This window comes from Stereum hirsutum (genome assembly GCF_000264905.1).
Source record: "Stereum hirsutum FP-91666 SS1 unplaced genomic scaffold STEHIscaffold_5, whole genome shotgun sequence".
Classification (NCBI taxonomy): Eukaryota; Fungi; Basidiomycota; class Agaricomycetes; order Russulales; family Stereaceae; genus Stereum; species Stereum hirsutum.
The window spans coordinates 1,813,438-1,838,145 of record NW_006763135.1 but is presented as its reverse complement, the minus strand read 5'-3'; the positions used below and the strand labels follow the sequence as shown (position 1 = coordinate 1,838,145).

The window sequence follows — 24,708 nt, the reverse complement described above, 5'->3', positions numbered from 1 at the left end:
TTTCAACACGTTTCATGGGGTATTTCCATACGAAGGCCATTCTCTGTCGCGACCAATTCGACGTAAGGAAAAGCGGCAACGCAGAAATCGCGGCGGATCAGACTGGATCAAGTCTTCCTTGGCGCATAGACATATACCATGCCGGAGGAAGAGAATTGAAGAACAGAAGGAGAAGAGACCCTTCGAGCCCAGTGGAAGACAATAAGACTTGGCTTGCCTGTAGGGCACCTAAAGGTTGGACCACGGATAAACTTGGGAAATGTACCGGTAGAAGAATGAACTCTTCAGCTCGCGAGCACCACTCAAACCTTGCCATCTCTGTGGGCCGATACACTGCAACTCCTTGGGTATCACATCAGGGCATGAAATGATGGCACTCCATGTGGCCGCCGACGATTTTGGAGCGAATGACGCTCGCGGGTGGCTAGCAGTGCCACATATGCATGGGATCTATTATGGAGACGGTGAACTCACCGACGGCATGATCGCATATTGGCAGAAATACCCTCTTTTACGGTAGTCGAAGAACCCACTCTTTGTATTGATTCGCGGACATCCGCTTGGGTGGCCCTTCGCGGTACTCGCTCTCCGCGCCGTGCTTCTTGAGGGCAGCCTTGACACAGGGGCTGGAGGAGTCTGAATTCCGCGTAAATAATCGGGTAGCACCACCGTCACTACGTACGGTAAGGATGCGAAACCGTGCAAAATTCAATTGAACTCACCCACAACAGTAAGTGCTTTGACAAAACAAATACCGTTTAACAAGCGTCCAAGTGTTTTTGGTCCAAACTATAGCAGAGGCATGGGCAGGCATGTCGTTCGTCGCTCGCTTTCGCTCAGCCTCGTGTTTGCAATTTCGTGTTGCGCTGAGTTTGAAAACAGTCGCCGGATTTGGTTCCAGGTGGCCCTGCCGCCCGCAACTAGCCGCAACTTCCAACCACTCAACTCTCTGTGGCACTCAACTGAACTCAGGATGGCGTCTTCAGCTGCCTTACCACTCAAAGTAACATCAACCCCTTCCAAGCCAGAGCGTACTACTACCCCCGCCGCAACTGCATCGACTGTTGGCAAGCAGACCAGTGGGGTCTCTGACCCCTCTGATATATCTAGCCCTCACGAACTGACTGCTTATGTACGGCATCCCCTCTCATATCCGTCCTCCCTCTACCCCGCATCGGACCTGCCTGACCGGTCCTCGTACATTGACATCTGTTTCCTGTGGAATCCTGCAAATTAGGTGGAGAATCTCTTGGAGCAACTCGACGCCAAGTTCGACGACATGTCGTCGCAGATCCTCGACCGCAGTGCGTAATCTCCGCGTCCACAGACACCGGTCCCTTTGTGCACTCCTCGGCCTCACCCACAGTTTAATTATACCGACTGATCCTCCATTTTCGTCATATTTTTTCCAGTGATGCAGATGTCTGGTCGTGTGGACGCACTGGAGGCCTCTATTCAGGATATCATCAATGGTGATACCAATCCGGCTAACAGCCTGCCATCGTCACCCGCAGCGACGGCGACGAATACACCAGGCCCTCCCCGACGGAGCGGGAGTACCGCGTCGTGATCCTTGGATTGTTATGTTTCAGCTTGTACAACGTAAACCATAGCATTTACAAATTTCCTGTCGTGATGGGTGTGCGGAACTAAGCCAACGCTCCAACTTCGGACATGAGCACCTCTGCAGGCACTGTGCGGCATCCTGTCGTACATAACCAACCTTGCGCGATGGATCTGTCCGCGTTCAATATCTCAGCATGGTCTTTCCAGGCGAACACTTTACCGAGTATGAATGCGGCGAGGCCGCGGAGTGTATTGTGCCAGCCTTGTTCGGTGCGTAGTTTCGGTATGTCAAGGCAGAAACTGGTGGAAAATGCTGGGACTTATTCGGCACATATGGCTCCGAAGTAATGAACTTCAGGCTGGGCTGCTCAAAATTGATTCGTTTTCACATGGATCGTATAGCTCGTACCAAGGACAACTATTCAACCGTTCATCATACAATTTACCAACGGGATTCCGAAGCAGAAAATTAAAGGCCCAGGTCAAATTCCACAAGAGCCCGTTCCTTGTTCAGTCCAACATGGCCCCTCCACTCGCACCCCCCGGTGTGATGGCTCTTCTCGTAGGCGCGGAAGCAACGCCACTTGGAGGACCCCCGAATAGAGACGACATGATGTCCCCGAATGGGTTTGCCTGCTGCGTGCGTGGAGGAGGGATAGCAAAGTAGACGGTTGCAATCTCGTTCAAAGCCTATGAAATAGAATGGAAAATAAAATTAATTAAGAAGCGGTTCAAAGAATGTTCGACGCCGGCAGCGAGAGGCCGTGCAGAAGAGGAAGCGAAGGAATACCACGCATCGCGGATCATTTTGCAAGATGAGCGCGTACCTGTCGAACGTCTGGTGCGGCGAGGATTCCTCCACGGCTCTGGTAAGTCCCGCACAGTCGAACCCACGCTTCTCTCGCGATCTTGTTTTTATCCCCCTGGGCTCTTTGGCACGTTCTCACCGCCAATTGAACAAAGTTCAGCGCTGTATCCTTGGTGAAAATGATCTCATCGTCGTCTGTCTTGCCTGTGGAAGTACGTGAGGGTATAGGAAGAGGCTCCGGTTGGATGGGCGATTGAAGGGGTGGACTTGAAAGCGGAAGCAGTTGTAAAAACGAGGCGAGGAAAATGCGTGCAGCGAGGATGTTTCCGTTCAGGAGGTAACTGGTTTCAGTATAAAGTCGTGTCAGTGGTTTCGTAGGTTACGGGTTCTGCATCGTGTAGAAATATGTCAACGCACGGTATCGTTCCCCGTAACCCAAACGAGCCAGCATGAGCGGCGACTCCATCAGTACTTGACTGTGCCCAGTCAACGTACACATGGGCCAATACACGAGCACTGTCTCGCTTTCCAGCCGCTAGCAGGTGGCTTTCTGTAGCATCAACGACGCCCTCTTTAGTTGAAGAGCGTGGTTCAATAGAGCAGCGGGCATCAAGCGCAGTAAATGATGTTAGTCCCGCTATTTCCGATGAGTGGGGGCTAGGCAGCAGGCACGGTGCGAACCTTTGTATAAAAGCTCTCCAATGTAATGATGGAGGTCAGGATCTCCAGCGGGATAAATTCCGTGTTTCGCAGACCATCTAGCATTGGTTCGGGCAATGGGTTAGGGCACTAGGTGTCGACGAGTAATGGGGGCGTACACAACGGATTTGTCGATGATAGTCTTTCTCCATGTGCCCTCAGAGCCAGTCAGAGCAATCAACTGGGTCAAGCGGCCTATACAGAAACATTACTACCAGACAGCGAACCATAACTCACTTGGGCCACACAAGGAAACGTACCTCTCGACTCCTCGCCGACCTTCTCTCCCTTCGCATCGTATACATCGAGCAAGAAGACCGTCAGATCCGTGCCACTACCCTGTTGTCCTGCCTTGAGCAGTTCCCGAGCACTTTGGAAGAGCACATCGATTGCGGTGTCGTATTGCGATGACTTCTGGTAGCGTGAAGCGAATGTACGCGCTTTCTGGTGCGCTTCATAGGCTTGTCCAGACGCGATGAGGGGAAGAATAGCCTGCAGAGCACGAGAAGAGCTGGCCGCCTGTGGTGCCATTGTAACTGAACAGTGGAACAAGTTAAAGTCGATTGTCCCTGGTGGTATGTATGCACGGTTCGCAAGCAATCAAGTGTCACGACTGAATCGAGCAATGTTTCTGACGCAAAGACAAACAAGGTGGCGTACTGTAGTGGCACCGAATTTGTTATTATCGGATCACGAGTTCGCGTCTGCCGGCCGCGCTCGTCTCGTTCATCCTTACCACAATTCAGCAAGCTTCAGCTCGATTATACTTAGGCCCACTCGGACGGTGTTTATCTTTTTGCTTCCAAACCAGTTATGGATGCCTCAGACCCATCGTTCTTCTCTACTCCAGAGCTCTCCTATGACGACACACTTTCGTATTCGGAACAAATCCCAACCACTATATCAGAATCGACGTCCGTGGCCGAATTCCTCGATGAGTCGTCTTCGACTGAGCCACATGGACCGTCTCTAGCGGACCGCATAGGCAGGGGAAAAGTCTATCTGTTAGAAGATGTCACAGCATCAGCGAGTACTTCAAGGACTTCCAAGGTTAGTTCGATCCCGTTGACGTCCTCGAACAGAGAGGTCATGTTTCTAATGTAGCAGTTGGGGCTACCTGTTTTCTACTTGTGTATTTTATGACGGATTACATTTTGGAATACTTAAATTGTTAGAGGAAGAGAGGAGATGAAGCGGCTTCAGAAGATGTGGCTGAAGGCCTCGAAGAGGACATGGATGCGGGTTAGTCTCAAGGCTTCTCTTATTTCCCCTGATACATAATGATGCTTAACAATCTGTGCAGACAGCAACAGACGCGCAAATGCTCTACTGCTACAGGGATCACCTATAACCCATCTCCCTACCGCTCGAATCTTTGCCTACGCGACCCACTTCGACACCCACCCCATAGGTCTCGAATGGATCTCTGATACAACATGCATTCTCGTCTTCCCTTCATCGTCATCTGCGCGCATCGCCTACTCGTCACTACAGAAGACTAAAGTCGGTCCGGACTCACTCCCAGCAGAAGATGAAGAGGGCTTCGTTGTGGCCAAAAGTATTCCCATGGCTTTCTGGCCCGCAGAGGAACGAATCAACGCGAGTCTAGGAAAAGGTGAAGGTTTGAAGGGCACTATTCTTATGCGATGGGCCAGGATCGATGATGTAAAGAAGAAGAGGGCGAAAGAGGAGAGCGCATTCTACAGGAAATATGGAATGGATGCCGGGAAGGAAGCGGAGAAGAGAAATAAGGACTTGGAGGCGCGGATAGACCCCAGGTCTGAGCTGGAGTCTCGGCTCGGTGGGACAGACGTATCTAGTAAGAGGCGGAGGACTGAAACGGACAAGGACAAGAAGGATGAGCTGGACCGAGAGCTGGAGGGCTTTTTGAAGGCAGATAGCGAGGATGAGGTCGAGGAGCCACCTTCGAAGATGCGGTCAGATTACCTTGATGGTGGACGACATGGTAGGGCAAAGAGTCTCTTGGAGAGAACATCGGAGCTACGGAGTCATCCTTCGGCGTCGTTGGCTGATAGAATTGTGGCGAGACTACCGAGAAGGGCTAGGAGAGACTCTCCACCTGAACGGGCTCCCCGCGAGCGTACCGGGAGAGCCTCTCCTACCAAGAAGAGCCAGCAGGAATTAGACGACGAGCTGGACGCTTTCTTGACTGGACGTGGATGAGGACCATATAGCATATCATGTCTTTGCCAAATTATGCAGGTGTGGCGTCTTTCTTGGTGTACACGTCGGAGCTTACCGGGGCCACAGTCCCACCATCCATGTCGAAGTACTTACCAATTGTAGTCAGTTCACAGGATACTTTTATCAGAATCGAAAGCACTGTGAACGCCCGCTTTCGGACTGTTTGATCGCATCTGCGTCCATCCATGCGTATCGCTCACTGATCACACCACGTCCGCGAACACCAGAGTCCGCGCAGTCTCTCCAGCTGCTCAGTACGATGCCTAAGGGCCACAGTAAGAAGGCTTCAAAATGTCGTGCACCAAACAGTCTAACCGATGAAGAGGCGAGTGCCATAGTCGTATCGTTCCTTCAGCTGCTTTCTAGTGGCGAGCGACACGACTACATCAACGAGACCTGTCGCCTCATCCATGTCCCAGGTACGTTTTGTGGTCATGGCCTAGCGTTGTTTGGGCTGACGGTCCAGACAGACTACAAGACACGAAGCGGAATGAAGACGTGCAATTCAGACTTCACCGCCATCTCCTCCCGCCTAAATGCTGTGGCTTTTTCCGTACAGCACCGTATACAGATGTTTAGCTACGGCGCCGACGAACTACCAGGGTTAGACTTGCTATCAGGCAACATCGTCACCATATACGCAGGTCTAGCGGAAGACGTATTACTCAGAAGTCGAATATTCGCCGAAGCTCGTCAGTCATGCCCGATATGTTTTATATTTACTGAGCACTTTACTGACACGCCTGCCTTTGGGGCATAGGTTTCCTGGACATCGCTCTTCCTCTTTTGTCAAGAAGCTCGTCCGGTCGCAACATCGTTATGGGATGCCTCAGCAGCATCACTCACTACAACACCGATGATGCCCTAGAGGCCCTCGCTCGTCAGATTCCGACCATCCTCCAAGCAGGAGAAAATAATATCGACGACATAACTTTTGCGGATAAGACGGTGTGCGTGCTCTCGCACAGCGCCATGTTCGCTACCGGTGGCGAGCAAGGTCTGAGAGTAGATGTGCTCCCCCGCGTGCACATACCTCGGCTTATCCGCTTCTTCTTAATGGTCATGCGGCAGACGCACGCATCGAAAACTCTGTTCCATATCCTCCTATTTTTCCAAAACTCCACCGACTCTTGCCACGACATCTATAAATCCATGCCTACCGCGGTCGACTTCATGGTTGCATGCACGCGCAGCAGTGATATCCGACGGCGTCGTTCTGCCCTAGTCGCCCTCTATGATCTTTATCGTAGAGACGTAGAGGTTCCTCCAAACGCTCAAGGTGTACCTTTCATAACTCCCACCTCTGAGCCTCCAAATGTTCGCCGAGCTCTTGATGCATACGGGCGACACCGTACAGAACGCGTCTTGAACAAACGCACTGTAGAATCCTACTTTGGTCTCATGAACGACTTCGCGGCGCAACGCGATCCCGATCTTTACGATTTCGGCACAAAACTCGTTCATCTGGTGTTGGAGAACGAGCGGTTCTTTCGACGATGTCCTCAGAATCCTGATTCGCAGTACTCTCCGTCCGAAATCCGTATCGATCCCGCTGTGTTGGCGTCTTTCAGAAAACCTCTCACGACCTTCGCCGATGCCATTCCTTTGTGTGTGGAGGCCATACGTAAACGCGGGGGCACATCGAACGAAGACAAGGCGGACATCCTCGAAATCGAATACCTCCTCTCCACCCACCATACCCTCGCGGCTTGCACTCTGGCCAGAAAAGCTCTTCGGCGGAACCCCCAGGTCGCCTTTTTTTACTTCGTCCTGGCTGAATCTGAAAGTGACGACCGTGCTACCCTCCGATTGGCGAAAGATGGTCTCAAGTGTTCGGATCTCCCTTTATACTTCCGTCTCTGGTTCCTTCGACAATGCGCGTTCAAGGCACATAACATGTCCCTAAAGCTGCTAGGCTACTCACAGGCAACGAGTGCTACCCTCAATGCAGCTACTGAGATAGAATCTTTGGTGAACAACGGCATAACGGACACCACGCTTTACCTCGCTGACTGCCCACCTGATGGTCAAAACATGCCAATTCTGGTTTATCTGCGTATATCCATGACGCTTTTGGGACGCGGTCATAAACTCAGTCCTGACTTGGGAGAATTCTCTGTAAGTTACAACCCTGCAGATATGCATCCAAACATAGTATGCCCAGTGACTAAACCACCTTGCGTCCGCAGGACGACAGAGAGAAAATTGCTCTTGCGGCCGATGTCGACCATATGTTCAAACGCAAACCATTACTCGGCTGCGTCCAGCGCCCTGTCTGCGAGAAAATCATGGATCGCATGAAGGAGTCCTGGGCCGACTGGGGCGACGCCATCTCTCGTTGCGACGGATCTGCCCAAGTTGACGTTCCAAATGTGACCAAAAACACCACTCAAACCATTCCTTCCAATGTCGACACCGCTCTCGACAGGCTCGACGCAACGCTCTCGATGGAAGATATTGAGCGAGGGATTCGGCTTAATGGCGCAGATCCGATGGTGGATAAGTATGGGGAGGCACAATTATATCATTGCGCCTGGTGTGGGGTTCCCAGCGCCGTCTTGAAACGATGCACTGTTTGCCATAAAGTCAGGTCAGTACGAGCTTGGATTGATCGTGATGCTCTTGCTCGAAGTCACTCGTCATGTTTACTGAGCTCATTTAAACAGATACTGTAATTCCACATGCCAGAAGAATGACTGGAAACGGCACCGTACTACCGAGTGTACGAAGGATGATGAGACGAAGCGAACGCCAGTTTCTGCGACGGATTAGTCACTTCTTGTCAGTCATCTGTGTTATATCGATTAACAGAAGTCTCCTGTTGTATTATATCGACTGCCTTGGTCCGTTATGCCTGTATACTAAGTTAGGACTTCAGAGCTGCTCGGTAGTTTACCGTGACTTTGGCCAGAAGAATGGGACGGCAAACGCCGAGCCAGCCCATAGCACCCGTACAGGGAAAGTACGCAAAGTTTCGTTTGCTCTCATTGTTCGGCTTCACGTTCACTCTCAATACCTGCTCTGCTTTCTCTTTTTGCATCATTTATCTCACGCCAAAAAGTATAATACACACACTCTGACCCATCATGGCTTCCGAGGGCGAAGAAACTGTTGTCGTGAACAGCAATAAGCGTTTTCGGAAGGAGAAACGTATGTTTCCCTACCCATAAGCCATTATCCCCAGGATGATGCACTAAACATGATCCCATTACCCTTGAATGTATGCTATGAATGCAGCATGGGACACAGATGACATAGACCAGTGAGTTTTTCCGTGAAGTCAACCACTCACTGCTTTGGCTTTTCATGAGTACTCACATATGTTTCTCTCGGCTTCGTCTAGTGTAAGTGAACCTTTCTGCCATGAGTGCACTGTTGGATCACACCTCAATCCGGACTATCCTTTTTTTCCACGGCGTGCTAGTGGAAAGTAGATGCTTTCACCGCGGCCGACAACAAGGGTGGCACCTTCGCTGAGGAATCGTCCTTCGCCACCCTCTTTCCGAAGTACCGAGAAAAGTATCTGAGAGAAGCTTGGAGTGCTGTGACGAGAGCGTTGGATCCACATGTACGTTTACTCGTATCTCTTTGCTCGGTTTCATCTCATCGGATCCCGTTCTTCTACCCACCAATGTCTTTCGTTCTCATCAATGTGCGTGTATCTCCCCCGGCCCCGAACTGTCAGGGTATCGCCTGTACTCTTGACCTCATCCACGGTTCAATGTCAGTACGAACGACAAGAAAAGCCTTCGACCCATACATGATCCTCAAGGCGCGCGATCTCATCAAACTTCTCGCTCGTGGTGTGGCCGTGACTCAGGCCGTGAAGATTCTGGACGACAACGTTGCATGCGACATCATCAAGATTGGAAACCTTGTGAGAAACAAAGAGAGATTTGTGAAGAGGAGACAAAGAATTATTGGGCCGGATGGGAGTACGTTGAAGGTATGCACTGATTTACTATGTTCCGATCAAGTATCCGTGCATGCCGCATTCGTCTGTTAGTTCTCTGATGTCGTCCCCTCATCTGCGTGTCCGAAGTGGACTTCTCTCGGACACATTCGCTTACCTGTCATATCTTCACAGGCCATTGAATTGTTGACCCAGTGTTACGTTTTGGTACAAGGAAGCACTGTTAGCGTCATGGGTCCTTACAAGTCTCTCAAGGAGGTTCGGCGGATAGTCCTGGATTGTATGAAAAACATACATCCAATCTATCGTATCAAAGTATACCATTTCTTACTCTACGTCCTTTGCAGCTTTCTCAATCTAAAATCCATCCAGGAACTCATGATAAAACGCGAACTCGCAAAAGACCCTAAACTTGCCACTGAGTCCTGGGACCGTTTCCTTCCACAGTTCCGACGCAAGCATCTGTCCACTTCAGAAAAGACTGCACGAAAGAACGAGCGGATGGAGACGAAGAACGATGCACGCCAGGCCGCTGGATTGGAGCCAGACAAGGCACCAAGCGCGATGGCTAAGAAGGAGAAGAAAGTGTACACGCCGTTCCCACCAGCGCAACAACCGCGGAAGGTACGCTGGCATGTTTTAATCGATTGGCGTATAGTATGGGTTGCGGTGAAAGGAGCTGATTTCGGGCATTGTGGCATTGTGGCATATTTCCAGGTCGATTTGCAATTGGAGTCCGGAGAGTACTTCCTCAAGCCCCATGAGAAGAAGCGGAGAGAAGAAAAGGAACGAAAGCAAAAGGTACATTTTTTGTGACCCCCATCTGTTAAATACATCATGCTCATCTTTCTTACCTGTACAGCAAGAGGAAACGACGGAAAAGCGTCGCGCCGAACGTGCAGAGCCTTTCATTGCTCCAGTGGAAACTGCAGAACCCACAGTGGAGGAGAAGCGCAAGCACAAACGGAGAGCAGCAGCGACCGAGGAGGATGCGATGCTTGTAGATGGCAACGGGGTGGAGAGCGCGGATGTCTCGAAACGAGAAAAGAAGGAGAAGAAAAAACGGAAGAGGTCAAATGCAGGCGAAGACATGGAGGTAGATGGATGAAGGCTCTGTCATTGACACCAGGTGTCGTGTTATTCTTTGTTTGCATGTACCATGTTCACTACATGCTTTTATGTGGCCTAAGGCCTTTCTGCTTCCTTTTCACGATCGTTAAGGTTGCGCTACGGCGACATATTTTCGCAGTTCGCGACAGTCAGAGACCCGCTGTGCTTGAAAGCTATTCTTCCTCACTTTGCCCGGGCCGGCAACGAGGTAGAGCAACTGGTGATTGACGATGGATGCGGTCCGTTACATGGCAGCTTACATCCAGAATTATCACAGAACCATCGTGAGCGGTCAGGTGAGCCAAAGACGAACACAGCTGGTACCGTGATTTTGTATAAAACCAAATGCTACCAATTTCTTCCACTTCATGCACTCATGTTCCCAACTACTCTCACCTTTTCTCTCCTATTGTTCATCCTATGTGCCAGGCAAGGTCTCGCGTTGGACAGGCACGCTGTTGTGTCCCGCTATAATCCCTCTCGCTCCGGGGATGTCAGCAACTTCACCACCCCTATGCAGGTCGGAAACGGCCGCTTCGCGTTTGGGGCTGACTTGACAGGCCTACAAACCATCCTGCCGTTCTCCATCATGTCTTCATGGGGATCCAAGAACGATTCTTTGCCCGCTAATCGCACAGAAGCGGATGTCGAGAATTATCACGGAGAGAGCTGGTATAACCATGGGAGGCTCGTGGAGTATGACTTTGGAGGAGAGCCAGAGCTCGAGCAGTGGTTGATTGCGAATCCGAACCGCGTTAATCTGGGACGCGTCGGGCTTGTATCACTGCTCCCAGATAGAACAGAGGTGAACCTTACCGATGGCGACATAGTAAACGCATCACAAACCCTCGATATATGGACCGGTAATATCACCAGTCAGTTCATCCTTAACAACGAGCCGGTCATCGTCAATACGTTCTGTGCGCCAGACGAGGACACGGTGGCAATCAGTATCGAGTCTACACTCTTGTCTGAGGGGCGCCTGGGTGTCTTCTTCGATTTCCCTTGGAACGATGGATCGAACAAGTTCTCGGACCCTTTCGTTGGGTTGTTCAACATGACTGCTAACCACACGACCAATCTCACTCTCGGTGACCTCGGCACCAACATTCGAGCACAAATCGCGCATACCATGAATTCTGTCACTTTCTTCACGTCCATAGCAGGGGATGCTTTCAACATCAGTCTCGACACGCCCGGCACGCATCACTATACTGCTCGCCCAGTCAATAACAACGCGTCTTCATTCTCCCTTTCCATTTCTTACGCACAAGAGCCGCCAGAAAGCGTCTCGCCCGTAGAGACCGTCTTCAAAGACTCCAGGGCGACATGGGAGGAATTTTGGACGAGTAACGGATTCGTGGACGTCGTGAGCAACTCAACAGACTCTCGTGCGGATGAGCTCCAAAGACGAATTATATTGTCTCGATACTTGATGAGGGTCAACGCTGGTGCCGATACGCCGCCACAGGAGGTAAGTTCAGTCCTTGTGAACCATTTATTCCCATCGTTAACGTATTTCTCTTGTAGTCAGGTCTCGTCAACAACGGCTGGGTATGTCGTCCTCAAATCCTAAACCCTGCTCGTATTTCTTCGGCTCATTTTTTCCTGCCTTAGTACGGGAAGTTTCATATGGAAGAGATATGGTGGCATTGCGCACACTGGGCCTTATGGTCCAACACCGATCTTCTCTCCACCTGTACTTCAGTCTACCAGCGTTTTCTCCCAACCTCCATCGCTCGTGCTCAAGTCGAACAGGGCTGGCCATCCGGAGCCCGCTGGCCCAAAATGACCGACCCTTCAGGCCGCTCAGCACCAGGCGAGATCAACAACCTCTTGATCTGGGAGCAACCTCATCCGGTCATCTTCGCCACCTACCAGCGACGCGCTACTGTACCAGGTACCGCAGAGGAGCGAGCCGTCCTCGAGCGGTGGAGAGATGTCGTACAGGCGACGGCTGACTGGATGGCCGTCTTCGCGTTCTGGAATACGACTACGAACGTGTACGATATCGGACCTCCGATGTACGTCGTCAGCGAGGACACCAGCCCGAACGTCACGATGAACCCCGCTTTCGAACTGGCATATTGGAGGCTGGGTCTCAACCTCGCCACGGAATGGATGCAGGCGTTGGGGGAGAATGATAGCGTATGGGGTGCGTGGCAGGATGTTAGCAGCAAATTGGCACCATTGCCGGTGCAGAATGGGACATATGCGGTGTATGAGGGTATCCCGGAGGACTTCTGGACGGATCCGGAGTTTACGAACGATCATCCTGCGATGACGGGGTTGTATGGATGGCTGCCGCCTACGCCTGGCTTGGACATCGATATCGTGAACGCGACCACACACAAAGTCTGGGCCAGTTGGAACGTGAGCGGTTTTTGGGGGTAAGCCACGTCCTCTGCCCCTCGTACCGCTCTTCCTTACCTGTCTAATTCGACCAGATGGGACTTCGCGATGTTGGCAATGTCGGCCGCACGTCTGGGAGAGCCCGAGCAAGCAATCGAGTGGCTCCTCCATCCACTTCTTCAGTTCGACGACGTCGGGATGCCCATAGGTGGCGTTCGTGTCCCTACACCGTACTTCCCAGCATCAGGCGCACTTTTGCTTGCTGTGGGTATGATGGCGGCAGGTTGGGAGAATAGCACGGGTGTGGCACCCGGATTCCCCGCAGACGGATGGTCTGTGCAGATGGAAGGGCTTGCGCGAGCGCTTTAGCGGTAGATTCTGCATCTTGAACGGCGATCACCTAGTTTGCAACAAGCAGCGGTCGCTGCACTTGAATAAAGCGTCATGTATTTGTAGTGGTAGCATTTCGATGAATCTCGAATGGTAGCGTCCGGCCAGAGGAAATACCTCTGACTCGCAATGAAATCCTCCTAGTGGGCTAGCTGCTGGTACTCATTTTGCGATTAACAGGCAACACACCTCGTTCTTCGCCCGTACTGCAAATGAGATTGGACATCAGAGCAAGAACGAGATGCGAGAACGCGAGACAAGAGCGCCACGTTCAGGTTTACGGAACAACTACCACAACAATCTTAGAGGAGAGCCAGAGGATTGTGGGAAACCACATCAGCTCGCAGATATTGATAGAAACGAGTCAGTCATTCATCGAGAACGATAGCACGATCCGTCTCACTCCGTCGCTCGACCAGGCCAAATTCCATTTGAAGAAAGACGCACGACCCGAACATGCAGCAAGATGCAAAAGAGAGGGCCATGAAAGGAGCGCATGGGGTGGCATTCGGAGAGGCATAGTGGTACATATCGTGGTGCATAGCCCATCTTCAAAAAGCCGACGAAATGACGAGAAAGCGGTGGAAACAAGACAGAAGATGCAGGGGGAGATTGAATTTAGTGGCCTGCCCTCCTGCTCTCCTGGATGATGGTGCTGAGCTCCTCAAGCTTGCGCTTGGAGCGAAGGAGCGTCCCGAGCTAAGTGAACGGAGGAAACGATGCGCAAAGCGTCAGGAAACAAGTTTATAAAGCCAGACGAGGGAACTGTAGGATCGAGACTGGAGGGATGAAGAAACAAGACGCACCCGCTTCTTAGTGAGCTTACGGGCCTTCTTATCCTGAGAACATCCCAAACCGAGGTCAATATAACATGCTACTACTCAAGACAGCACTTCACGACGGACCTTCGAGTTCCTCAACAGCTCCATGACCCGACGCTCATATGGCGAGAATCCAACGACCTCCCGGACGACCGAGCGCACGAACTTGGTTTTGGTGGACTGGATGCCCTTGCGCTGGCTGGGACGCACGGTCTTTTCGATGGGGGTGGTGGGGTGGCCGTGGTTGAGGCCGCGACGGAGGTCTATCATACAGAATCGCAACGAGTTAACATAGATCAGGTCTATGCTCGACAACGGTAAAGACGGCGTGTACGCACTGTTTCTAGCCATGGCTGACGTTGATCTTGAGGCGACTTTTGGCGGTCGGCGAGACTTACGGTGCGCGGTGTATTCGGTCTGTCACGCGTGACGGGCCGCGATTCGGTGGCTGACCACCTGTACAGTTGGCTCTTCAGATATTCCCACGATGCGACTTCGCCACCCTTGGCACAAACGTCCGAACCAATATTCGTGTGGGTACATGAATCTAATTCGTTGACTCGCAACTTATTTACAGCGAATGAAATCAAGAGAGAGAGCTACTCGGAAAATGTACATCAGCTGGTCTCTTGCTCAATATTAATACCCCAAAAAACCACGCAGTAAATAACGACACAATCATACAGCAATCATCGGACGAGAGCCTCCCAGCTGCTGCCGCACAACCTTCACTTTGGATCCTGAAGAGAACATAGGTAGTGAGGAAAGGATGGCGCTGGTCACTGGTGGCCGAGTGTGCTCCTGTGGAGGAAGCGCCTGTGCGGCGTGGCGACGGCCTGGAGGGGCGCTACCCGCAGGAGGGGCATCCTCCTCTTCCTCTTCCTCCTCCTCGTCTTCATCGTCCTCGCCGACTTCCTATAATAAATATGTTAGTATTATGGTCGGAGAGTAAATTCCACGAGTGATGAACTTACAGGATCAAAGTCCTCCATCTGCCTATCTTCCATCTCGCCCTCGTCGTCATCATACTGATCATCTTCATCATCGATCCACCTTCCCTTCCAATCCACATCCTCCAACTCCTCCGGCGACTCAGGTCGCAACCTCATCCACAACATCCTCGGTCCGCTCTTGGCCTTCTCACTGACCTTGAATCCATAGATCTTCGGTACGTACACCTGACCCGCAGCGCGCTTCTGTCCTCCGTGCTGATTCGGGTTCACGAAGGGTGGCGTCGTAGAGGAGTTACTGCCCGTCGTGCTTCGGGGAGATCGGCCTGGTGCAATCGGGTCGGCGGGAAGTGGCTTCCAGAATGGGGCGGGGAGGAGTTCGCGATAGCTCTGGAAGAAGAGATGGGCGAATGTGGTTCCGAAGAAAGCGCCTGTAATAACAATAGAAGTGATATGTGGTATTGAGACCGGAGTAAAAGCACAATAAACAGAAAGGAGGCGAAGTGATGCGTACCGTCTACACCCTGGAAGCGACTGCTTGGTGGCACATACAAATCGTTGCAGTTGGGGCAGTACAGTTTGACGGTGTCCAGTCCTGGAAGATCTGACCGTCCACACGGGACGACGTTGCATCCTCGACAGTACACCCGAGGGCACGAACCAAATATCCCTGCCTCATATTTCTCTGCCTAATACACCGATAGTTGTTCGTAACCATTTCAAGCGGAACGAATGCAAAAGCACGCACCATCGCCTGCAACCCCGCCCGAGTCAGAATGTAGCGTTGATGCACCAGTCCGTAAAGCAACTCTGCAGACGCCTCCACGATCGACACATCTGGTATCTTTGCTGAATCCTCATCTGCGGTGATATGCAAGAACACGCGACATGAATGAGAGAGAACTTGGAGTGAGAAGAGTTAAAACGCACCTGGCTCAACATCCAACACCATCTCCATCGCCTCCTTCCAAAACGGCACCATAGAGTTCAGCCCTGTCAAGTTGAAATCATCCTCGATGAAGTCCTCCGCGACTTCACAAAAGTAGTCGTGTCCAGGGAGCGAACAGAACCAGCTTATCCAAGTTAGAGTAGACGTCGGCGTCGAGGACGCTGAGTCGCGCGAGTCCATGGTGATGGTTCGAGTTCAGATGATTTCGTGTTGGACGATGATGGCGTCAAGACGCGAGAGCGATTGAAACACGACGAGATTGAAATACGGAAGGGCCCAAAGACCGAGTGTGAAACGAGTGCGGGAACGGCGGATTCGAATGGAAGTGCGCGGCAGAGAATGAGAGAAGAGGGGAACGAGGACCGTCCTCGTGTTAGTTACCCGTGTGCGCCATAAAGCTCGTTGAAAGCTTACTGTAGCCCTCTTCCGCCTCTTCCATTCCGTCCTCCTCAGCACCGGTCCCCACCTCTGCTGCATCGGCCTCGCCCATGTTCATCGCATCGTCTGCCATCGCGAGGGCTCCTCTGCTGTTGATCAAGTACGGTCTCTATCGCTCGGACGCATGGAAAGCGTACGCTTTTCGCACTCCGCTCCAGATCGGTTCAATCATCGTTCTTGGTCCTTCGCCGTCTGCCCGGATACAACCTACGATAATTCACCACATATGACTCCACGGCACGCCCAGCGACCAGTATGCATAATCTACTTAGGGCTAGAGTGCGAAACTTTAAATAGGGGGATTAGAATACAAATGGTATACTGTAACAATAATATCTCCCGCAGAATTATTCCGCAAACGTGCAGCTCCCCTGCGCACTGACGCGTCCCGCCCAAAACGAAGGACCACAGATCACCAACACCAACAGTTGCCCCAATACAACGGAAAGCGCCGCATAAACCCATGCTCTCCCAGCCTTCAACGTAGTGACCTCAACCGCAAACGTGCTGACGGTCGTCAAACACCCACAATACCCATCTCCGATCCCCTGCAACAACGCACACGCATTGGGCGAGACTGGGCTCGGCAGGCCCTGGAGGACATGAAGCATAGCGAGGAGAGCGGTGCCGAACATGTTGGCCGTGAACGTCCCGAGAGGTAAAGCTTTGAGGAGGGGATTGAGCTTGATGGAGAGGACGTAACGGGTTAAGACACCAGGGTAGCAGAAGAGGAGGGCGGCTGTGGCTTGGTGCCGGAAGGAGGAGGAGAGGTGGAAGTAGGTAGGATACGTCGCGAAATATATGAGGATGGACAGGACCGCTAGGCTGTAACGGAAGAGTCGCGGTGGCGGTCGTAATGGGCGAATGTGTGGCGCGACTAAGGACCCGAGGTATACGCCGAACGTCACAGAGCCCAAAGATATCGAGAGCGTGAAGAAGAGTTTGGAGCATCCGTCGATAACCTGTGGAAGGTGTGAGTTGTGTGATACTCGCCAACGAAGGGAGGCGCCATACATCTCGAAGCCAGTCACGATGACTGTGAGTCTCGTTGATCCACGAGAAGAATACATCTATTTGCCAGCTCGAAAAAGTCGTGAGGGATCCGCAGAATCCTAACGGTGCGTCAGAAAGGGGACATCAGGCTTCGATGCCGTGGTTTGGTACCTGTAGTGATAGCAGTGTAAAGAGGTCCGTAGCTACGCCACAGTCAACGCATGAGACAGATATTGCGCGAGCAAAGTAGACATAGGACTCACAAGTTCCCAATAGGATCCTTCAGTCGTAGTGTAAAGCCCATGATGAGACAGCCAATCGACTGAGCATACGCCAATGAAAATATAGCCTGCCCATCGTACTTCACAAGTGCATCCAGTCCCAGCCTTGCAAGCAGCCCAAACACAGCTGCAGGAGCGAGTAAAGCCAGGACCTCCGGATGAAACGGAGGATATACTTTAGCTGTCGGGGCGGTCACCTTCTCCCCTCGACTGGGAGGCCTATCGATGGACGCGAGCGACTCTGCATCCGTTAGACTGCCATGGTGTTCAAGTGCTGATTCGACATCGTGGGGAGGCGTTCGTGTGGCGGGCCTCGGTGTAGACTGGGAATGTATAGATGTGCCATTAGGCTTTTGTACGGCAGCTTGGTCGGACACCACAGTCTGTGGGTCAGCAGCCATGTAGCAGAGCCAAGGGAGAAAGGGAAAAGACAGATGGGGAGCAAGAACCGGGCGAAGCTTTGCCATGGGTAGTCGTGCTATATTTAGCCTCTGAAATATGTGCCACCCGTCGGCGAACTTATTGGGCTACATCGACGTTGTAATTATCGGGGTTTGCGAAACGGTCACTGCGTCTGTCGGTGCAACGCCTCGCTCGCTCGCTATGCTGTTTGTTGCTCTGGCCGTTCTTGTCCTATCTGTTGCCGCTATCACGCTCTTGATCTCGTCGACGTCTAAAAACAAGTGGAATCCTCGAGGCCGAGTACGCCACATCACATCTTTCCACGCAATCGCAGTCTTGTGACTGAATCTATCTTTCTCTCTCCAGCACTGCTACGTGACGGGTGGATCAGCAGGACTCGGCCTTGCTCTTGCCATATTGCTCACGAAGAAGGGCGCAGATGTATCCATCGTAGCACGCAATGAAGAACAACTAGAGAAAGCACTAGAGAAGCTTGAGGTGCGTCTCACTTTAACTTACCATAACACGTATCAGCTCAACCTCACTTTAATCTCCACAGGAAGCTCGGATAACCCCTAACCAAGTCCTCAAATCATACTCTTTCTCCCTCGATGATCCAGGTGCCGCCGAACGAGCCATGGAAGCCGCCTGCGTCCCCCACGGTGGTCAATGTCCAGACGCGGTTTTCCTGTGCGCCGGTAAAGCAACTCCAGGATTTTTTGTGGAACAGGATGCGGAGACGATGAAGAGAGGGATGGACAGTACCTACTGGGTCTCGGCTTGGTCTGCTATGGTGAGTGTGACGGTAGAGAAATATGGGCTACGCAGTTGAGCACTCCCTCCAAGATAGCTTCACAGCGTATGGCGAAGACTCGGACGAAAGGCAAGATTGTGTTCGTGTCGTCTGTGCTGGGATATATGTCCATGTTCGGTTACTCGACGTACACTCCGGGCAAGCATGCCATAAGAGGTTTGTCTGGCCGTTCCATGTCTATTTCTTGAAGAAGCTGATGATTTGTTGTTCAGGCCTCGCGGATACCTTGCGCCAAGAAATGTTGCTCTATGCAGTAGACGTCCACATATACTTCCCCGCGACCATCCACAGCCCCGGATATGTCGAAGAGAACCGGACGAAACCACCACTTTTACTCGAACTTGAAGCTGCAGATGAAGGGCTCTCACCAGAGAAGGCAGCTGAAGGGTTGTATGGTGGTACGCGCTATCTTCTCTACCATCCTTGTACCTATACTGTAGCTCACCACGGACATCCTTACTCACGCCAGGTCTACAAAGAGGCGACTTCCATATTACTGACTCCCTCGTCACCCATCTCTTCCGGACCAACACGCGAGGATGCACTCCATACAACTCGAACATGCTGAAGGAGTTTATCTTTGGACTGATAGGCTGGGTGAGTCCCGAATTCGTCTCTGCACATCAGGGGGACCATGTTGACCATCTTCTGTCCTGTTCTCGTGAACAGATCGGCCTTCCACTTTGGAGAAGAGGTGTCGACAAGGCGGTGATAGCTCACAGGGAGAAGCACCAAGAGGAGATGGAATCCAAGGGATTCTTCGTATCTGCAGTCCCGAGGCCAGGCAGCTCGCCCAAGGACGACTGAACCATGTCCAGGGATACCATAGATGGGGGTGTTCGTGTTTATTTGGGTTTCGTACATACGATATTCGACCGAGATGAATGATCACGCAATGGTCCGTGGCGCAAGGCAAAGTGATAGATGAATTGCGGCCAAGCAAGACCCGAATACAGCGTAAAGCGTAGAGTAAAGAATGTTGGACGGAAGCGAAGCTCAGACCCGAGCGAAAAACCCGATAGGAAATCCGCGGCAGTACGGTACAAGCATTATATCCATCCCTATCGTCTGTCTTGGTCTTCGCCATTGGGTAGCTCATCCTGGAGGCGAGTGGAAAAGGCTACCCTGTTAAAGAAGACCGTGATGTAAGATGAGAAAAGAAAAGAGAGGGTGTGGCGCTGGCTGGGCGTACCCTGCGTGGTTTAGGGCAGGCCTTGGGTGCGAGCGTGGCACCCGGGCAAGTTGCCCGACTCGTCCAACGTGCCAGTCCTCTCACGTCTCCTCCTTCCCGAACACATCCTGCTCCTGACCTCTCGGCGACTGCAGTCATTCGAAACTCTCAGAATAGACACAGAATTCTAGAAACGATACGTGGGCCAAATGCACAACGTGTAGCGGGGCTAAGACACCGACTGTGCAGCTTGTGGCTATGATGCTCGCGCTGACTCGACATTTCCTTGGCCCATGCTGCTCTGTCAAGGTAACATTGATGTGCGGTGCGGGAGTGATAAGCGCTGCTCTGATCCATACAAAATCGCCCTCCCTCGGTCGTCCATGCTGCTCTTTTGAATGAAACCCAACCCTCTAGAGTCTCCCGCCATGTCCCTCTCTCGTTTCAGCGCCATTCCTCCTTTCTACTATGCTGTCTTTGCAGTCTATGAGCCTTTCCTCACCTTCGCGGGGCTCGTCGGCACGCTATCAGACCCGGAACGAGTAAATATTCGTACTGATTTCCTCCTCGCCCTCTAACCGTAATTCTTGCCAGACGTACAACCAGCAAGCACCCTGGCCACGTTCCGCGCCACCACCCGACTCTTTACCCCTCGCCGCAAACGTGACCATCATCCAACTCGCCAACGTCTGTGCCCTCCTCGGCCTCGTCAATCTCTTCATCCTCTCCGCCGCCCGCAAACACCTTCATCAATATCCCGCGATGCAAGAACACATCGTCTCCGCACTCCTCACGCCCCTCCTCATTGGAGACGTCCTTCATCTCGTACTCACCCTCTACGCTCTCGGCGAAGAGAGGTGGCATTTCGAGATGTGGAGCAGCACGTCTTGGTTGACTATGGTCCTCGGGGTGTCGTTGTTGGCGCCGAGAGTCGCTTGGCATCTCGGTCTCGGGAGATATGTTGACAAAAGGGACGGGAGGATTATATGATATGATTGGCGCTACGACGTTGGCCGAATATTCGGGCGCAGGAGGCGGAAGGAACAGAAGGGAGAGTGAGACGCTGAGGAGTACTGCGGACAAGGGAGGGTGTGTGGATCGAGAGCTTGTGTTGTTCCGCAAGTCTCTTTCCGGTCGGTTTCTCCCATTAGGGTTGTGGGTTGTATCACTGAAAACGTTCAGACCGCTTTTTTGCTGTGAAATCGCTGAGTTTGCTTATCATCCACTTTGGACGGTTTTGGTGCACGCGCTTGGGCGTAGACGGCGACTTACCTAGAGTTACTCTCCACTGCGCATATTTATTCCTCACGCTCGTGGCTCGCTTTCTTGCTGTATCTATAGAGGTTCAAGGAATCCATACTTCTTGGCGTTGACCGTGTATACTCGCGTCGGGCTAAAATATAACACATCTGCTCTGATATCGACTGTGTGCGATCCGTCTTCCTGTCAACTTTGACTCGTTTTGAGACTTCCGACATGACTCGACCATACTCGCACATATAGGTATAGGTTAAGCAAAATGAGATGAATTAAAGATGAGCGGTGCGATAGCGAATCAGGCCTATGAATATAACCGATAACCACCACGAACCTGGCGAAAGAGCGGGTAAGAGAAGTCAGCAAGTCGATTCTCAACATCCAAAGGTGAAAAAGAGAAATTCATATTAGATCAAGAAAAAAAGTCACCGGACATCCGCCGTTATCGACGATTAAACGTACGCGGCGGTTCCCTCTTTCCACTTTTTATAATCACGCAAGTGCGAAAAGAATGAAAGTTCACTCACAACTACTTCAGAGCAAGTCACCCATGCTGTTACCGTCTCTTCCCTTTCGACGATTTGGCTCGCGGAGGCTGGACCGTCCATACTTTGGTATTTGATGGCTTCGTAGTGGTCGACAATGACCTAGGCGGCAAGGGAGCTGGTGGAGGAGTCTGAGCCAATGTCTTCGCAGTCGAGGTCTTCGTAGCTTGGACTTCTAGATGTCGCCGTGCCTGTGCTCGCCTATAATCCCAATAATCAAAGGCCCATGTCTGGAGCAGACCAAATGCCGCCGACGAAACCCAGTAGATCAACACACCCTACCAGCACCCCAGAAAAGTGGTCAGCACGTTTCCAACACCATTGGACATTGGACGGCACGGCACGACTTACCCCAGGAACCAAAGCCCCCAACAATATCCTACCCACGCTCAAAGCCCTCAACGCCCCCTGGACCAACTCCCTCGGCTTAATCTCCCTCACCCCCCTCTTCTCATTCTCCTCCTTCTTCTTCCTCTCGACCTCCAGCCTCTCCCTCGCCACATCGCTGACCCACCACTTCGCCGACTCCACGTTCGCGAGCGATATCAGGCCAAGTGCGATAGGAAGCGCGGTGGTGGGGTCCGGATGCGAGAGCGAGGTGATTGTGAGGAAGGATTCGGAGTCGAGGATTGTGGGGGCTTGGCAGGCGTGGGAGAGGGTGACTGAGGTGAGGGCGAAGAGGGGGAGTTGGGAGAGAGGGGGGATGAGCATTGTGGCGAAGGGGGTGCATTTGTATTTGCGGAAGAGCTCGTTCCTTTTAGTCGTCATCTATAATCGACAGGACGTAAGAACATAGTAGACGATAGAAACAACAGGTTGGGCTAAAGGACGTGGGTCGGAAGGAGAGGGTATGTAGGGAGAATGGGCGAATGTAGAAGGGAAGGAATGAATCCATACCGCTTTCGTAGCACGCTTGGTGAATGTTTCACGCAAGAATTCTTGGGAGCCTTTTAGTCCCTCGGCAGACATCTGGGAGATGACTTGCTTGGAGACCTCAGGTTTTGCTTCCTTGAGCTCCGGGACAGCGAGTTCCTCCATGCGCCATGTTCGACGCTTAGCCTACGCGTAAAGAGATTGAAAATGAGCGAATTATTAAATGCAACTACAGATTCAGGTATATACGCACCCATATGGAAAAAGGAACAGTAACGGTCAGACGAGTGACGAAGGTAATCAAGATGATTGTCGTCGAGTACGGCGGAAGAGACAGAGGAAGAGGAAGCGCCTGTGCGAGGTCGAGAAACCCCTCGGAGAGGCCATGTATAAAAGATATATTCCGTCGCGAGCCTTTTACTGGAGCATGCTGAAGTCGAGTGAGGTTGTGGGTAAGCCTCAGTCGTGTAGTCCTCGTCGCAAACATCGAGTCGACTTTCTCCGCAACGTTCGACGCGCCGGCCACACGCCACCTTCGTTCGATCACGTGCTGTTCTGGACAATTTTGTGGCCAGATTTTCTCATCCTTCCAATCACGAACGAGCTCGAGTTGGTGCAGTCAAGTATTTCGGAGCGGTCAACGCGTCTCAAGATTCAGAATCGTACAACGCGCATGGAAGCCGCATAATGGATTGCGTTGAATGAAACATGAAAGCATATCATAGAATGAGCCCAGCTAGCTCCCCCATACGCCTCTCTGCCTCCCGACCGAAAGCATGAAAAAGGACCGACAGCCGCCCGCCTCAGCACCGCGAACCCAAGCCCCAAAGCCCCCTAATCCATCCCTTAGAAGTTGAGCTGATGGGGGTATTGGCCCTTCGAGAGACCCCAAGATGCCTTGAGGTATTTGGCGAGGTTCTCGGTCTTCTTGATGCCCTCGATGACAGCCTTGTCGACGTCCTTCTGGTCGGCAGACTTGGCTTCGGGGAAGGCCTCCTTCTCCTTGGGCTTGCCCTCAGAGAAGAACTCCTCCTCAGCCGATGTCGAAGACTTCTTCGAGGACTTGGCGAAGTAAGCGTCGGTGAACTTGTCGTCGAGCTTCATTGTGAAAGCCACAAAGTTAGAACTTCTGATCTCGCAACGAGCAGGCTGTAAAAAAACACACCTGGAAGTCGCCGAGCTCGACTTTTGTGGAAGTAGCAATGACATAGGCCTGGTTCACCCTACGGAGAGGGACACCGTTGACCTTGAAAGGACCCGTAACCAACAACAACCCGCTGTCCAACTGCTTCAAGAACACCACTCTCCTCCCCCTGAACCTCCCAGCCAACAGAATAAGGACGGTACCGCGGGTGATGGATGAACGGAGGGAAGCGGGTTTAGCAGTCTTGCGGGACTTCTTGGGAAGACGAACGTCCTCTGCTGGGTAGAAGCGGGGGGCTTTGGAAGTGGGGACGAGACGCTTGCCGCCGTTCTTCTCACCGCCGACCTCGACCTCCTTGTGAGCAGCCTTCTCCTCAGCGGCGGGCTTTTCTGATTTTTTCTGGCCCTTGAAGAGGCCACGCTTGGCGAAGACCTGGGAGCGGGAGAGGCGTCCAACGCCGGGCGCGATATCCTTGCTACGGGCCATCTGCATATAAGTGAAGGTAGGCGGTCAGTCAGTATCATCCGAACAGAGCAAGACCCATCCATCGCGTTCTCTCCGTCTGAAGCCCCGTCAAACGTTCCAGAGCATAGACAACCTCCTCCACGACACCACTGATCATAGAAATGAGGGGCATACCTTCTATGATTTTGTTCTTGAGGTCGGCGGATTTGGTGGATGCGACTTGTGTTCGCCCAAGTCGGCCAGAGAGCCCCTGCCACCGTGACCTCATCGTGCTGACGCGACTCAGATGTGGCGCCTATTCCCCGGTGCCACAGGGCAGCGGCTCTCTTTCGTTTCCCTACTTGCAATTGTCGAACATTGCCTCAGTACTGAGCACTAATAGGATGGATATTCGTAATCGCTGCACCAGGTAGATTGTACGGTATAGTTCTCTTCTGTGAACGTTCGCTGGTCTTGTCAGCTCCCGCTCATACGTAGCCCATCTAATAAGTACTACGATGAATAGATGGTATAAAAGACCTGTAGAGACATGCAAATTCTCTTTGAGTCGAGTCCTTATAAT

The 24,708-nt window shown here is 52.1% G+C and overlaps 14 protein-coding genes across 14 annotated transcripts; 8 read left to right on the top strand and 6 right to left on the bottom strand.

Annotated features, from left to right (window-relative positions):
- Positions 1 to 14: 14 nt before the first annotated feature.
- Positions 15 to 371, top strand: STEHIDRAFT_130278 (uncharacterized protein; the record flags this gene model as incomplete). The annotated part of the gene is made up of 1 exon (XM_007302902.1): positions 15 to 371. The coding sequence occupies one exon, from the start codon at positions 15 to 17 to the stop codon at positions 369 to 371; it is 357 nt and encodes a 118-aa protein (XP_007302964.1).
- Positions 372 to 945: 574 nt separating this feature from the next.
- Positions 946 to 1,627, top strand: STEHIDRAFT_95469 (uncharacterized protein). Its single transcript, XM_007302901.1, has 3 exons — positions 946 to 1,132; positions 1,238 to 1,304; positions 1,413 to 1,627. Exons 1-3 carry the CDS (start codon positions 974 to 976, stop codon positions 1,568 to 1,570), a joined length of 384 nt encoding a protein of 127 aa, XP_007302963.1. The 5' UTR covers positions 946 to 973; the 3' UTR covers positions 1,571 to 1,627.
- Positions 1,628 to 1,928: 301 nt separating this feature from the next.
- Positions 1,929 to 3,656, bottom strand: STEHIDRAFT_95466 (cytoplasmic protein). The gene is made up of 6 exons (XM_007302900.1): positions 3,334 to 3,656; positions 3,193 to 3,268; positions 3,056 to 3,132; positions 2,792 to 2,945; positions 2,394 to 2,715; positions 1,929 to 2,256 (listed from the first exon to the last, which is right to left on the bottom strand). The coding sequence occupies exons 1-6, from the start codon at positions 3,602 to 3,604 to the stop codon at positions 2,077 to 2,079; spliced, it is 1,080 nt and encodes a 359-aa protein (XP_007302962.1). The 5' UTR covers positions 3,605 to 3,656; the 3' UTR covers positions 1,929 to 2,076.
- A 215-nt stretch (positions 3,657 to 3,871) lies between these two features.
- On the top strand, positions 3,872 to 5,480 carry STEHIDRAFT_146366 (uncharacterized protein). The gene is made up of 3 exons (XM_007302899.1): positions 3,872 to 4,123; positions 4,249 to 4,315; positions 4,377 to 5,480. Exons 1-3 carry the CDS (start codon positions 3,887 to 3,889, stop codon positions 5,255 to 5,257), a joined length of 1,185 nt encoding a protein of 394 aa, XP_007302961.1. The 5' UTR covers positions 3,872 to 3,886; the 3' UTR covers positions 5,258 to 5,480.
- Positions 5,481 to 6,586: 1,106 nt separating this feature from the next.
- Positions 6,587 to 7,054, top strand: STEHIDRAFT_27299 (uncharacterized protein; the record flags this gene model as incomplete). Its single annotated transcript, XM_007302206.1, has 1 exon — positions 6,587 to 7,054. A coding segment is annotated over one exon (468 nt), but the record flags the coding sequence as incomplete, so codon positions are not given.
- A 1,310-nt stretch (positions 7,055 to 8,364) lies between these two features.
- On the top strand, positions 8,365 to 10,299 carry STEHIDRAFT_54294 (ribosomal RNA assembly protein mis3; the record flags this gene model as incomplete). The annotated part of the gene is made up of 9 exons (XM_007302260.1): positions 8,365 to 8,428; positions 8,516 to 8,540; position 8,622; positions 8,703 to 8,846; positions 8,964 to 9,224; positions 9,366 to 9,506; positions 9,564 to 9,815; positions 9,909 to 9,992; positions 10,054 to 10,299. 9 exons carry the CDS (start codon positions 8,365 to 8,367, stop codon positions 10,297 to 10,299), a joined length of 1,218 nt encoding a protein of 405 aa, XP_007302322.1.
- A 378-nt stretch (positions 10,300 to 10,677) lies between these two features.
- On the top strand, positions 10,678 to 13,022 carry STEHIDRAFT_155688 (uncharacterized protein; the record flags this gene model as incomplete). Its single annotated transcript, XM_007302898.1, has 4 exons — positions 10,678 to 11,775; positions 11,832 to 11,855; positions 11,919 to 12,691; positions 12,749 to 13,022. The coding sequence occupies 4 exons, from the start codon at positions 10,678 to 10,680 to the stop codon at positions 13,020 to 13,022; spliced, it is 2,169 nt and encodes a 722-aa protein (XP_007302960.1).
- A 430-nt stretch (positions 13,023 to 13,452) lies between these two features.
- STEHIDRAFT_95455 (ribosomal protein L36e) lies at positions 13,453 to 14,252 on the bottom strand. The gene is made up of 4 exons (XM_007302897.1): positions 14,203 to 14,252; positions 13,949 to 14,127; positions 13,850 to 13,882; positions 13,453 to 13,742 (listed from the first exon to the last, which is right to left on the bottom strand). Exons 1-4 carry the CDS (start codon positions 14,213 to 14,215, stop codon positions 13,662 to 13,664), a joined length of 306 nt encoding a protein of 101 aa, XP_007302959.1. The 5' UTR covers positions 14,216 to 14,252; the 3' UTR covers positions 13,453 to 13,661.
- Positions 14,253 to 14,542: 290 nt separating this feature from the next.
- STEHIDRAFT_54080 (uncharacterized protein) lies at positions 14,543 to 15,943 on the bottom strand (the record flags this gene model as incomplete). Its single annotated transcript, XM_007302238.1, has 5 exons — positions 14,543 to 14,779; positions 14,824 to 15,245; positions 15,329 to 15,503; positions 15,563 to 15,675; positions 15,745 to 15,943. The coding sequence occupies 5 exons, from the start codon at positions 15,941 to 15,943 to the stop codon at positions 14,543 to 14,545; spliced, it is 1,146 nt and encodes a 381-aa protein (XP_007302300.1).
- A 605-nt stretch (positions 15,944 to 16,548) lies between these two features.
- On the bottom strand, positions 16,549 to 17,881 carry STEHIDRAFT_95448 (uncharacterized protein; the record flags this gene model as incomplete). The annotated part of the gene is made up of 4 exons (XM_007302896.1): positions 17,458 to 17,881; positions 17,366 to 17,397; positions 17,216 to 17,313; positions 16,549 to 17,163 (listed from the first exon to the last, which is right to left on the bottom strand). Exons 1-4 carry the CDS (start codon positions 17,874 to 17,876, stop codon positions 16,549 to 16,551), a joined length of 1,164 nt encoding a protein of 387 aa, XP_007302958.1. The 5' UTR covers positions 17,877 to 17,881.
- A 170-nt stretch (positions 17,882 to 18,051) lies between these two features.
- On the top strand, positions 18,052 to 19,525 carry STEHIDRAFT_167637 (oxidoreductase). The gene is made up of 7 exons (XM_007302895.1): positions 18,052 to 18,177; positions 18,244 to 18,375; positions 18,437 to 18,670; positions 18,724 to 18,847; positions 18,904 to 19,089; positions 19,161 to 19,288; positions 19,361 to 19,525. The coding sequence occupies exons 1-7, from the start codon at positions 18,079 to 18,081 to the stop codon at positions 19,496 to 19,498; spliced, it is 1,041 nt and encodes a 346-aa protein (XP_007302957.1). The 5' UTR covers positions 18,052 to 18,078; the 3' UTR covers positions 19,499 to 19,525.
- Positions 19,526 to 20,290: 765 nt separating this feature from the next.
- On the top strand, positions 20,291 to 21,276 carry STEHIDRAFT_95442 (uncharacterized protein; the record flags this gene model as incomplete). Its single annotated transcript, XM_007302894.1, has 2 exons — positions 20,291 to 20,404; positions 20,457 to 21,276. 2 exons carry the CDS (start codon positions 20,291 to 20,293, stop codon positions 20,850 to 20,852), a joined length of 510 nt encoding a protein of 169 aa, XP_007302956.1. The 3' UTR covers positions 20,853 to 21,276.
- Positions 21,277 to 21,675: 399 nt separating this feature from the next.
- Positions 21,676 to 22,432, bottom strand: STEHIDRAFT_55480 (uncharacterized protein; the record flags this gene model as incomplete). Its single annotated transcript, XM_007302336.1, has 2 exons — positions 21,676 to 21,942; positions 22,016 to 22,432. The coding sequence occupies 2 exons, from the start codon at positions 22,430 to 22,432 to the stop codon at positions 21,676 to 21,678; spliced, it is 684 nt and encodes a 227-aa protein (XP_007302398.1).
- A 951-nt stretch (positions 22,433 to 23,383) lies between these two features.
- STEHIDRAFT_55205 (uncharacterized protein) lies at positions 23,384 to 24,167 on the bottom strand (the record flags this gene model as incomplete). The annotated part of the gene is made up of 2 exons (XM_007302317.1): positions 23,384 to 23,635; positions 23,703 to 24,167. 2 exons carry the CDS (start codon positions 24,165 to 24,167, stop codon positions 23,384 to 23,386), a joined length of 717 nt encoding a protein of 238 aa, XP_007302379.1.
- Positions 24,168 to 24,708: the final 541 nt, after the last annotated feature.